The sequence below is a fragment of the Mesitornis unicolor genome, unplaced genomic scaffold (assembly GCF_000695765.1).
Source record: "Mesitornis unicolor isolate BGI_N332 unplaced genomic scaffold, ASM69576v1 scaffold17484, whole genome shotgun sequence".
Lineage (NCBI taxonomy): Eukaryota > Metazoa > Chordata > Aves > Mesitornithiformes > Mesitornithidae > Mesitornis > Mesitornis unicolor.
Window position 1 is genome coordinate 14,479 of NW_010182334.1, and position 12,919 is coordinate 27,397.

Genomic DNA, 12,919 nt, shown 5'->3' on the forward strand with positions numbered 1-12,919 from the left:
ACTATCAGATTACTATCAGATTACTAACAGGACAGCTGGTGAATCCTATTACCACTTTTATTCTGGCACCAGTGCTAAGCCTGTCAAAAAGGTGTAAACACTAATTCAGACCACTTTCTGCCTATGAAGATACCTTTATTTGCAGCATCTAAAAGCTGAATGTATGGAAAAACCAACAGGCAGCTTCATCTCAGAGCAAACAAACTGGCTCACACATCGACGCTCACTGATGTTCCTCTGAAATGGCTTTTAGATACAAGTTTGAATCGAGGGCAAACTTCAATATTATAACTAGTATTAAAATTTATTGAAGTTTTACGATTGGTTGTAGCTACGGACAAGATCAGTGTAGGAAACAAGAATTTATCTCTAGCTCTAGCTTACTGCACAGGCAGTTTTGGTAGCACAGGGCAAATCCTTATGTTGGCTTTGTAGAACATATATAATTTCATTTAATTTCCACCAAACCATCAAAGGCTGTATTCCCACCACAGTGCACTAAAGCTGGTTATAGCACAGAGAAAAGAAAATGCTGTCTAACGCAAAGTGGCCTCAGTGCTTCCATCATTCACGGACTACATCGAGAACTCTTTCATGAGCTTTACGCTGCAGACACTTGAGAGTAAACACCACAGCATGCAACCATGCACTGGACCCTGATGTAAGTCTTTCAGCTGAAGTTTCTCTCAAAGCAACTGTAGTTCAGTTACAAGAGTGGGAAGTGCTCTGTGATACAAAACTCCAGCTTGGGAACCAGTGGCTGGAAAGTTGCCAGGCAGAAAAGGACCTGGGGTGTTGGTGGCAGCAATGCCCATGAGCCAGCAATGTGCCCTTGAGCCAAGAAGGCCAACGCCATCCTGGGGTGGATAAGAAGGGGTGGTTGTAGGGCAGAGAGGTTCTCCTGTCCCTCTGCTCTGCCTTGCTCACACCACAGCTGCAATCTTGTGTCCAGTGCTGGGCCCTCAGCTCCAGAAGGACAGGAACTGCTTGAAAGAGTCCAGCAGGGCCACAGAGATGGAGGGAGTGGAGCATCTCCTGCTGAGGAGCAGCTGAGGGAGCTGGGGCTCTTGAGCTTGGAGCAGAGGAGACTGAGGGGTGCCCTCATTCCTGGGGATCCATTGGGAAAGGGCAGTGTCAGGAAGAAGGAGCCAGGCTCTGCTCTGGGATGACCAATGCCAGGACAAGGGGCAATGGTCCCAAGCTGGAGCACAGGAGGTTCAAGCTGAAGATGAGGAGAAACTTTGTGAGTGTGAGGGTTCTGGAGCATGGCCCAGGCTGCCCAGAGAGGTTGTGGAGTCTCCTTGTGTGGAGACACCCAAAGCCCTGGCCGTGTTCCTGTGTGACTGCTCTGGTGATCCTGCTCTGGCAGGGGTTGCACTGGGGGAGCTTTCCAGGTCCCTTCCAACTCCTCATATTGTGTGATTCCAGCTGTCTGTAGTATTTCTACTGCCATCTGTAATCCTTACACTACTGTCATACAAGATTACAAGAGCTGCACTCACACAAGTCACTTGTTCACACCCAGACCAGCACTACTGGTGGTGAAGTAGCACCAGTGACAAATTTAGGGTCTTTTGGTTTGGGTTGTGGGTTTTTGGGGGGCATGGTGCATGAGCAGGGGTGTTAGGGCAATGCCAAAATAAACATTTCAACTACTCATACACAGGTTTCTACCAGAGTACTCCGTGCAACATTAAGGGATTCTCCAGCACCGTTTCCCATTCAACACAAGCAGAGAGAGAGAGCAGGTGGGAAAAGGCTTGGGAAGAAGAAAAACGCCCCTCTTCTGCTCGAGATGTAGCTCCTTTTAGAAAGCTGAGGAGGAATTAGACAGTTCTTATTATAAATCACCCCCATTGAGAACAATACTTCAATCTTCTTTGCACAGAGCAAGAAAACACATCTCTGAGGTGGGAAAGAGATGGCTGCTCAGTTTGAAAGCTGAGCAAGGCTTAACTTCATCTGCAAAGCTCTCATCCAGATGTGAAATTTATTTTTAAAAGTCTGCCTGCAGCTGGATTAAAACACAAAAAGGAGGAAAAAAATACACACACCCCCCCCCCCCCCCCAAACAAAAAAAATCAGCCCCTGCAAAGCACCCAAATTCCCACAGCTCATCAGAAGTTGTAGCAGCAGCAGGAAAAGCAATGGAGAGTTTCTTCCAGGAACATCACGACGCCAAGACCTCACAAGCCTTCAGCTTTTTCTATACAGCATTCAGTCTGCTATTTGAGTCTTTCCCAAGGAAGCCTTCAGGAATCCTTGATACAGACAGCTTCTGAGCATGAAAATTGGTATTTTTACCTTATTTAATATTTTGACCATAAAGCATTGGTTAAATAGGGGCTGTTTACCTCTTCATTCAGAACCAGGCCTCAAAACCAGCCAACTGCAGAGCACACCCAGCAACATTTAGGTTTGTAGGCTTATTTCCCATCAGCTAACTGTCCTTAACCCCAGTTACAGTAGTACCCAAACTAGAAAGTCCTAATTTTTCATCTGAAACACCAAAAGATTCCTTCACGAATAACATTTTTGTGCAGATACTCCAAGCCAATGAAACAGCTGAAAAACAAAGGTAGTGGCTGAACAAGAAGCTGTATAGGCAAATGGAGCCATCCACCCAACTCTAGGATCTTTAATCCCATAAACACATTGCATGCAACAAACGTTAAGATTTCCACTTACTTCCTCATTAAATAATTTGCTAGTTTCTTTTTTAATAGGGTCTATAAGTTGGACCTGGCCCGCAGAGAAGCCCACCAGAAGAGAGACACTTTCTGCCGTGGCCGTTAAGTGATTGAAGTCGTGGCATGTGGGCTGTGTTCCTTTGTAGATCCTTTTGTCGATGGGTTTGCTCAAGTCTGCAGCCTGCAAAGAGAGCAAACAGAATGAAGAGAGTTGATCACAATGTGGCCATACAACCAGTCCTATTTGCAAATGATGTTTATACCCAGCAACAATTTATGCAGTCATAAATTTATCAGCTCTGCATTTATCAAAGACATCCAAGATGTCATCAAAAGGTTTCATATAATGCAATACTTGTGTTTTCCAACTTTGCTAAACGCTGTATATACCCTGTGGCAACTACATCATGTGCCAAACCAGCAACAACCGCTCAGTAACACCAAGGCTCCAGTGAGTGCTCAACGCCAACCTATTCCCACAAGGCTTCTCCTGCCAGAAGAGGTTTTCCACCATCCAAAGACAAGAAATCTTCCACCTTCCTACTGGCATTTTCTTCAATACTGAATACAACCAATTTTGGATTAAAGACAGCATGTTCTCAACCACCTGATTCTTGTACTGGTTGTCTATCCTTTTATAACAGGCAAACATGTGATATTGGTCTCAATAGTAATAATAAAAACCCAACTAGATCCTCAGAGTGCATTTTCTAGGAACACTGACTCAAGATGCTGATCTGTGATTACCAAATGTATTTTAAGCCATTAAGCTACAAAGCTATTTTGCTTCTGACACTGAACACAGAATTCAAATATAGCTCAGGCAAAATAAGTGCTAACGAAACGAAGTAACTTCAATATAAACAAGTGAAGATCTGGCACTGCAGTGTCAGAAGAATCAAAAGGAACAGAAAAGCAATTTAAAGCGCTCCCTCGGTTGTGTAAGCCGTGTTTATCCCCACATCACTTCTGAACAGACAATCTAATCTTTCATCATCCACGGATTAATACCCACACATTTAATATGCAAGATCACACACCAGCTTCAAACTTTCTTTTCTTTTTTTTAAACTCCCTATTTACCAGCTTCAGAGCCTGTCATCAGAAACCCGCAGATACTCAGTGTTACAGACCCGAGACGTGGCTCTGATTTGAGACTCAGATTCTGATTCTGATATCTACTTTTTCAGTCTTTTCAGTCAGAGGAAATCAGGCCAGCAATATAAGACATGAAATTTCTTTGAGGAAGAGGACAAGATTCACATAAAAGAAGATTACTCCAGTGCATTAAAGCTTTAAGGTCTAAAGTGCAGCAAACCCTTGACATTCATGGAGCTACACAGCCCAAAACCAGACCTGGCAGGAGGGAAAAAATCACAATATCTACACAGTGAATCAGCTCAGGGAAGCCATTTCCAAGGCAAATTTAACTATGGGATATGCATGATAAGGATACACATGCACCAGTATTAAAGCTGCACTGGTGTTTCGCAGCATGCATTACAAACCAGTTTAGTCAGGTGTATGATCTCCTGGTTGAAAGCTCCAAATGAGATGATGTATTCCAACTTCTAAAGTCAGCAGATTAAAAAGTTACTCTCCAGAGCCCAGAGATCCATTAGAAGCTAAAAAAGAGTATTAGCAAAACCTCTTCAAGGAGAACTTAAATAGAAAAGCAGCTCTACTGGGAGATCAGAGGATACGGCGCATGCCTACCAGGGAGCACTCAGACAGATGCAGATCTGTTACCTTGTACATTGTGCAAGGTCCCTTGTCCTGTATCACTATAAAATAAGGGACACCAAGAGATAACTCTCAAAACTGAAGTAGCTCCTATATGGAAGACCGCTCTACAGAAGCGTACAGATACCTCCCTCTGTACCTTAAAGAAACGCAGCTTACAAGGTTCCCCTGTGAGACTCAAGGTTGTGTCCTCTTGGCAGGACCCGATGCCTAAGGAGGAAGATTCCTTTTAAATTAAATTGAATTTTGTCTGAATCATGCTGAATGGTCAGAGAACCACAGGCAGCAGGAAACACAGGTATTCCCAGCTTCCTCTCTTGCTGAATCCTCACCATCCTTTTAAGCAGCAAAGAATCAATAGGTGGCTATTTTCAGGCTGCAATTATACCTTGCTCTTTAGTCTGGTTGAGGTTTTATAGCACTCGCTTTTGTTTTTGTTGTCCGACAAATCTGGCATGAGTGAAGCTCCCCGTCTTCTGCAACTGTGTGATAACAGATCTAGCAAGACACGAAATTCGGATAAATTAAATCTAAGCACAGACTTGCTGTGCTTGCTCTAGCTGTTCCCTGGGAACCAGATGGCAGCGACAATCTGTCTGAACTTAAATGGAGTATAAATAAACTAATTCAACCCAGAATTACCAGGCTTCTACTGACAGGGATGCCCTGCCTTTTATTTACATGCAGCCAGTGCTTTCAGCTATAATATCCTTGTCTCATGCAGATAAATCAAATCAATAAGCATAAAAGTACTCTTTTGGTCTCGATCTCTCTTAACTGAAAGGGTAGAAACAATGAGCATAAGGACTAAGAGATATTTTCTTTATCTCTGCACACTTGAAGGCTGCTCTTGGATGTTGGTAAGAACAAGAAAAAGCACTTACTCATACAATTAAATTATGCCTGGGACTCAGCATTTCATTAGCTGACCACTAAGCCCATTTGCTACAGCTGCTCTGTGGAAGGTTTGACTCAGATAAAAGAGCTTTTATATGAGATTCAAGTCCACAACTGTCAAATCCTAGGACATGACACTATTTACTGACCTGTCCCTCCTCAGAGGAATGGTGATATACTCTGAAAGACAGCAGAAAGATTTTTAGGCCTAAGTGTTACCAAAACCGGAGGTTAAAAGCACAGGAGCAGGCCCCTCAGCTCTGCCTGCGCTGGTAGCACATTATTCACACGCTCCTGTCCCAGTTCCTGCAAGATTTTCTTCCCAAAAACCACTCAGCACTATTCCAGCCTGTCCACTTTGACAAACTGAAGCCATGGTGGATGATTCATGATGAGAGAAATATTTGGTAACCGCAGCTGAAAGAAGGTTGGGGCATCTGAGAATCGACACCATCCTCCCTTCAAACACGGATCTGTGCCAGCCACTGAAGTACATCTCGGCTAAGCAAGACTCTGGTGCTAGCACCTTGCTCCTCCCAACATACAGTGGTATTTTAAGTATTTCTTGGGCAAAAGAACAAGGAATAAATGGTTATCAGGCAACAGGAACAAGAGGAATCTCACACAGCCCCTACAGTCAGTGATACAGCAAACAAAATTGGTGAACCTTGGGCATCAACAGCTTCCGAGTCCTGTAACAGATTCAAACTCTCCAGAGAGCCTTATGCTTATTTACAGAGGAAAATTTGAGCAGCTTTGCCATTTAGTTCTTTGTGATGAATTCATACTCGCAATAAAACGTGAGCTGTGTAACTGTTCTGGGGTAGGGAGAAAAAAGGAAGATAATTTAACAGTGGAGCACAGAATCACTTGGTTGGAAAAGCCCTCTGAGATCATCACGTCCAACCGCTCCTGTCTACCCCCTAAACCATATCCTTAAGTACCTCATCTACCCGCTCTTTAAACACATCCAGGGATGGTGACTCCACCACCTCCCTGGGCAGCCTGTGCCAGCTTCTGACGACCCTCTCAGTAAAGAACTTCCTCCTTCTCTCTAACCTGAACCTCCCTTGGCACAGCTTGGTGCCGTTTCCCCTTGTTCTGTCCCCCATCACCTGGGAGAAGAGCCCAGCACCCACCTCTCTACAACCTCCCTTGAGGCAGTTGTAGGTGGGGATGAGGTCTCCACCTACTCCTGGGTGAGCAGTTGCCCATTGCCCCAGATCACAACTTCCAGCAGCAAGGCAGTCAAATGCAGTATCACAACTACAGCTTTAGGTACCTAAACACTAGGAAGAAAATGGGAAAAAAAGAAAGATCAGTCACCTCAGCCTGAAACAACTATTTCAGTTTTCAGATTCTGATGTTTGAAGTGTCTGGGATGGGCATCAATAACCTTGGTTCTGTAGCTCTCATCCTCTTATGCACTACTGATACGAGACTCAGAGCTTTCACATGAACATTGCCCAAACTGTGAATCACGTTATTTCAAGTCAGCGTTTAATCATGCTCCTTGACAGATGTAATTTCTTCCTGAATCTTTTCTTTTCCTAACTTACATCTGCAGCTTTCTGCAATTTTTAGTTGAATGCAGTGTACCATAGATGCCACATTTCCTTCCAAGCTAAAAAACATCTCCAGGATCAAAAAGGGAAGATGTTTTTTATTCATTTATCTCAGATAATTTCAACTGTGGCCATCCAAATGCTTCCTTTAAATACTTAATAGTATTTACCATCACATTTTACCAGAAGACTGGCTTTCAATGGGTTACACCTTTAAGATCAAGATAGAGTATTAGGTCTTTAAGCCTGGAAGTAAGGGCAAACCTTTAACAAAAATTTTACTTCCCAAAATCCTCTTAAGAAAAATATTTCTTGCCCAAAGAATTAATTGGTTTTGGATGGCAGATTCCAGATTGACTACGTATGTTTGCAGAGCTACAGTACAAATTAAGACACAGAGAAACAGAGAATTACACTTCTGAAAACAATTCCCTCAGCATTTCTGGAGCATGGCATTCCCAAGTTACTACGTGTGGTTTGCTATCTCCCCCATACCTTCATGGAGGATTTCATGGTCCCTGGTCTGTAAAGAGAACAATTAGAGAAAATAACATGAGAAATCAGCTCTTACAATTATTACCAAGTCAACTTTATTGACCTTTACAGATGCTTTTTAAACCCTGGCTGATAAAACCAGGCAAGGTAACCTCCGGTATCCCTAGGGCAGGGGCTCTCAGGCCAGACTTACTCACTGTATTAGCAACTTCACACTGGAAACCCCTCTAATCACCATCAAAGGAGGAGATTTTCAGACTTTAATAGACCCAAATACAGCTCAATTAACAGCATAGAGTAATTTGTAGTGACTTCCCTGTTGCTCCAAGCTGGTTTGGTCTCACAGTTGTCCCTGCATTGGACAGGAGGTGACACTGGAGACCCAGGCCCTTTCCAAGCTGAATCATCCCAAAATCCTACGCTTAGGATCAACCAACACAGCAGCAACATGGCCACTGCCTCCTCTGGTTTGTGTCCTAAAGCAGCTTCATGCAGGAAGAAAACTACAGGAACAAGTCAGTTGTCTTTCCAAAAAAAGAGAGCAAAAAGTCTGCTTAATTTCTATGAGATAAACGAAAGTCCAGGCAATGCTTCCTGCAACTACAGAGCCCTGATCAATCCCTCTTCAGTGCAGGTGACGGTGCCACAGCCATCAGGAATAAACTGGCTCCTGCAAACACAGCAACAATTGGTTTCTTAAATGCCAGGACAGTTTCTTAAATTAAGTAAGAGCTTTTTTTTCAGACCTGAGTGACGTGCTCAGCTTTAAGGGCTGTGTAACCGGCGCTTTGTGTGCATACACAGACTAGTTTTAAGTGTCAGCTGAGCCTTGCAAAGCCATTAATGGAAGGGAAACGTTAGGTCTTTATTTTGCAGCATTGCATTAAAGGCACAATTAAATTTGCAGCTGCTTTAATATGAAGTCATTAGTGAATCTCAATAAAAGTGTTATTCCATTTTTAGTTTTGCTTTTAAAACTTGGCTTTTAAAATTTCAGCTCTGTGAGCTAAAGCACCAATAGCTTAACACCCACAACAGCACAGCCAATGCTGGATTTGCCACCAATTAATATTCAGGCAGGTAGGAACGAACACTAAAAATAAGCACACACATTCAGTTATTCCTCTCTAGTTGGAGGCAAGAAAAGCTGTGAGAAAGGGATGAAAGCTGCACTGGACACCATGAATTTTGAAAATTAAACAGTAAGAAATCAGGGGAAAACAAACAATTAGCAGGCAGGAAAAATCTGCTACTTTTAACATACCTTAATGGGAAGTCTTTGAGTCAGTATCTCTCTACAGCTTCCTTTCTCCAGAAACTACCCAGAGAGCACAGCTGCCAATTTGTGCCAGTTTAGCTTTCACAAATCCCAACATCCTCAAGATATCAGGTATCAGTTTGGCTTCAGTGGCCTGTCAGCTAAGTTTTTCTGTATTTTTTTCTAATACATAACTATTTTTATTATCCCCCTTGAAGTCTGAAATAACGGGCAATTCTACCTGCTGCCAACACAAGCAATTCCTGCACTCAACAGAACATTTCCTCTCCTGAACGACACTGCTCATAAATGGGTTCCTGTATCTTTGCTGAAGGTTTTTTTATAAGTTACAAAGCACTCGATTAAATGCTGAACAGGAACACTTAGGGCATGTGACAGAGTTTCTAGGATACTGTGGAAGAACAGCTCCGTTAGTAAAACAGGGACACCAAGTAATTTTATTTAACCTAATTTTTTTCAAGTGTTCCACACAATTCATCCATAGCAAAGCCTTAAAGATCAATTTTGTACAAAGCCACTTGCAAATTTGAGAGGCTACTTGATATTCTTCTCCCTTTGAGATTTAACTTCCACTTGAGGCCATACGGGATATACACGATTTTGAGAGGAGAAGAGCACTACTTAACAAAATTTCAGCATTTCTTCATGCAGCGGATAACCATGACCCCGTACATTAAGATAAAAGCTCCAGTCCAGATAACTGGACATAAAACCACATTAGGCAAAGATCAGTTTGGGTTTCTGAAGCATCCAATAAAATAATCGTATCTTATTTCCAGAAGAATTATTCTAAGCGCTCCAACAGAGCAAAGAGCACACGGTGCTTTTAAAGAAATCTACGTAATATGAACTGAACCGATGGTTACGCGATTGGCAAGCTCAAGAAAGTGGATGTGAACACCATAAAGAACACGTGGAAGGGTCTGCCTGATTTACAGCTTACCATAACAACGCTAACTCTGCTTTAGCAAGGCTATAAACCAAAATACGTATCTGGTTACAGCACAGATAAGCACATCCAATTGGAAGTTATCAAAGGTGAAAGCGCCAGTCCACCAATAAAAATGTCAACTTCTTGTAGAGTTCTTTTAAATGAGTTCAAAAACCCAGCACAGACTCCACCAAGTGATACCTTTTTTGGTTGCAAATCTCGATTCATTTCACAGGTGCATATAGAAACAATTTACCCGTCACCATCCCTGGATGTGTTTAAAGAGCGGGTAGATGAGGTACTTAGGGATATGGTTTAGGGGGTAGACAGGAACGGTTGGACGTGATGATCTCAGAGGGCTTTTCCAACCAAGTGATTCTGTGATACCCTTTAATTGGGCAAAGGGCACTAAAGGAGGACAAGGAATTCAACACATTTGAACTTCTGGAGGCCAGGGAGGGCGAGGGAAATCAAATCAAGGTTTTGAACCCAAAAATACCTCCTCTGTCTTCTGAGCAGAGACTGCTGCTGCCTCCATCTGTCACAGCCCAACAGAGGTCTCGTCACTGAAACTGTTCCTTTAGAAACCCAAAGTATTTTCAAGTCAATGTGTTACTCACGCGGTACAATTTACGCCCATGCTGTCACGGCTACTTCTGAGTGGAAGATCGAGATGAACAACTCGTGCCGGCGCTGTTTGAAAGAGTGGGGTCAGGCCCAAATTGCTCCAATAACACTTTTATTATACCTCCAGAAGAAAACCTGTCACCTTTCCTCCCTAAAGAGCTGCAGGCCTTTAAGCCACGCTTTGCCTAACGATTTATCATTTAAATGATCCAGAAAGAGCACAAGAGCTTTAACTTGGTTCTTGAGCATCTAAAGAATCGCTCAGAAACCTGAGCGGCTAAAAGCAGCATTTCACAGTTCTTTCTGCAAACTTCACCTTACTGTGGGTGCCAGTTAATACAAGATCAACTCAGATAAAAACTGAGACTTTGACTCGAGCGTTACGCGTTTGGCCACGCTAGATCTGTAAACAGGCTGGTTAAACTCCAACAACTCTGAATATAGCCGCTGTATCACCCGCTCCCAGCAGACGTGAACTGAATTAGATATTCTATTTTGGGTTAAGCAATTAGTTGCCTCTTTTTTTTGTTGTTTTTTAATAGGAAGAAGTGGAAAAAAAGGCGTATCAGGATTATTGTAGCTGGTCTGCAGAATTTTGGCTCCACTGTAGCTCAGCCTGCTGGATAAAATCCTCTCCAACAGAAACCCAATGCGGAGTTATGCGACGCAGACACCTTCCTCCTCTGCTCCCCCTACTCAGCCCTTTTTAAGGAGATACGCAAGAAAGAGAGCTCACTGTGCAGTTTTAAGTTCAAAACAATGATCTCTCAGGGCTATTAATAAACCATGGCTCAAAAACGAAAATGCATATTTAACAATTCATGGCACATCCACGCTCCGTAGTTATGGACTGCAAAACGGGACCACGATCCAAGACTTTTCACTCCAATACCAGCGAGCAGATTCGAGCTCCGAAAGTCAGTTCAAGAAGTTGGCTGCGCTAATGGATTGTTGTCCATCCCAGATTTCTTTCAGGAAGCCATTTAAATTGCAAATACGGAAGTTTAATAACCCATTACAGGGGTTTTTTTTGCGTTAACTACTGCAGGGAATTGCGAACATTGCCAGATTTTGTTTTAACGCCCACTTTCTGCTCATTATTTACTTCAATGACTGAAGCAACGCATCCTGATAAAGTAGGTTGAAAAAAACCTCCTGAATTTTCTTCCCCTCTGATTTTACCGAATGCTTTCTTGTTCCCAGGAAGAGACACTAATGTCTAACACTCCTCATCTACACAGCACTTGCATTGCTTACTAGAATAAGCAGCCCCATCCTTTTCACTATTTCCACTGACGTTTTCAAGCTATCGCAATTTTCACCATTTCTCTGAATCACTTTGTAGTAATTTTTGGGTTTTAGACCTGTATGAACACTTGGATATGGATCTTCTGATTCATACCACTAGCACACTTTAAACTCCCAAGAACTCCTTAACTCCCTTTCAGCCCAATACTGAACAGCTTGGTCCATCACCAACACCTCCTGTTCCAGTAACACCACGTAAGTTATCCCGACATCGAGCCTTCCTTCCCAAGACACCACGTGCTATAAAGTCAGAGGCAAATTAATCGTAGTTTCATCCCCTTTGGGGGATGAGATTTTGGAAAAGAGCCACGTAAATATACCTCCTAATTTCCATTCAGAAAAACAACTGCAGGATTTGCATGGGACCACACCTATGGAAATCTGTACGGCAAGACACGCAATGAATCAGGTTTTGCACAATACATTGATGGGACTGTGATGTGAAATACTGTGTTTGCAGCCAGTTCAAAGACAGCTGATTAAACAGGGAACCCATCAAACTGAAAAACAGCCCATTAAAATAGCAACATACAGATCTTTGTTACAGTTAGCAAGCCTTAAACTGTGGGAAAGTGAATTAAATACTTCAAGATCTTTAACATACACAAGTCATTAAAAATAATACAGTACACATAATCTTAACAAATTATTAAATATCAATCATATATCTCCACACAAGACCTAACATACATATTATCATCAGCATAGGTAAATCATTATATAAATGTATAGACTATCCTGGTCACATCTGTTAAGCAAGACATGGCACAGGGAAAACACGTCAGCCTTGATCACAGTACTGGAGTAATTCATCTGTCTCCAAGCGGCTGTTCTGGCTCTTCCATTCACTCGGTGCCCGTACAGCGAGAGGACAAGCCCACAAAGAACGTCGCTCTTCCCTGCTTGTGAAAATCGCCTGTTTTGTGTAAAACTCCATCATGCCATTTAAGAGTTGCTTGATAAAATAGGATTTTAAACCAGTAGTCTTTATAATTTATTAGAGTCTGTTTTCCAAACAACTACATTTGCTCTCCAATGGGATTATTTCAGTTTACAAGTTTTCTTTTGAGTATCTTAGCTTCCAAACTTTGGCATGAATTTCCTACTGTGTTTGCCATGGTAACCAAGCAGCCCGAGCCTCTGCTTGAAATTCAGTTTAACTGTTTAGTTATTGATCAAAATACATTAACATCCTGATGTATTCCAAACAGTGCATCGAGCAATTCTCGTACCAGAGGAATCACCTTCGCTGTTACAAGCCTCAGAGGATTTTTGCTGTTGTTTAAGATGGGAAAGTAATGAGGAAAGTTCATTGCCAAAGATGTGCATGAAGAGCTACCACATAAAGTGAATGCACTTGAATGTGAGGAACGGGATACATTCA

At 42.5% G+C, this 12,919-nt stretch overlaps 1 protein-coding gene across 1 annotated transcript in view; it reads right to left on the reverse strand.

The window, feature by feature from the left end:
* The window catches only part of WDR20 (WD repeat domain 20), a gene marked incomplete at its 5' end in the record, with an annotated part of 7,540 nt that extends 4,610 nt beyond the window's left edge, over positions 1 to 2,930 (reverse strand). The window contains one exon of the mRNA XM_010183747.1: positions 2,689 to 2,930. Within this exon, the coding sequence (XP_010182049.1) occupies positions 2,689 to 2,930 (242 nt within the window). The remainder of the gene's footprint in view (positions 1 to 2,688) is intronic.
* Positions 2,931 to 12,919: the final 9,989 nt, after the last annotated feature.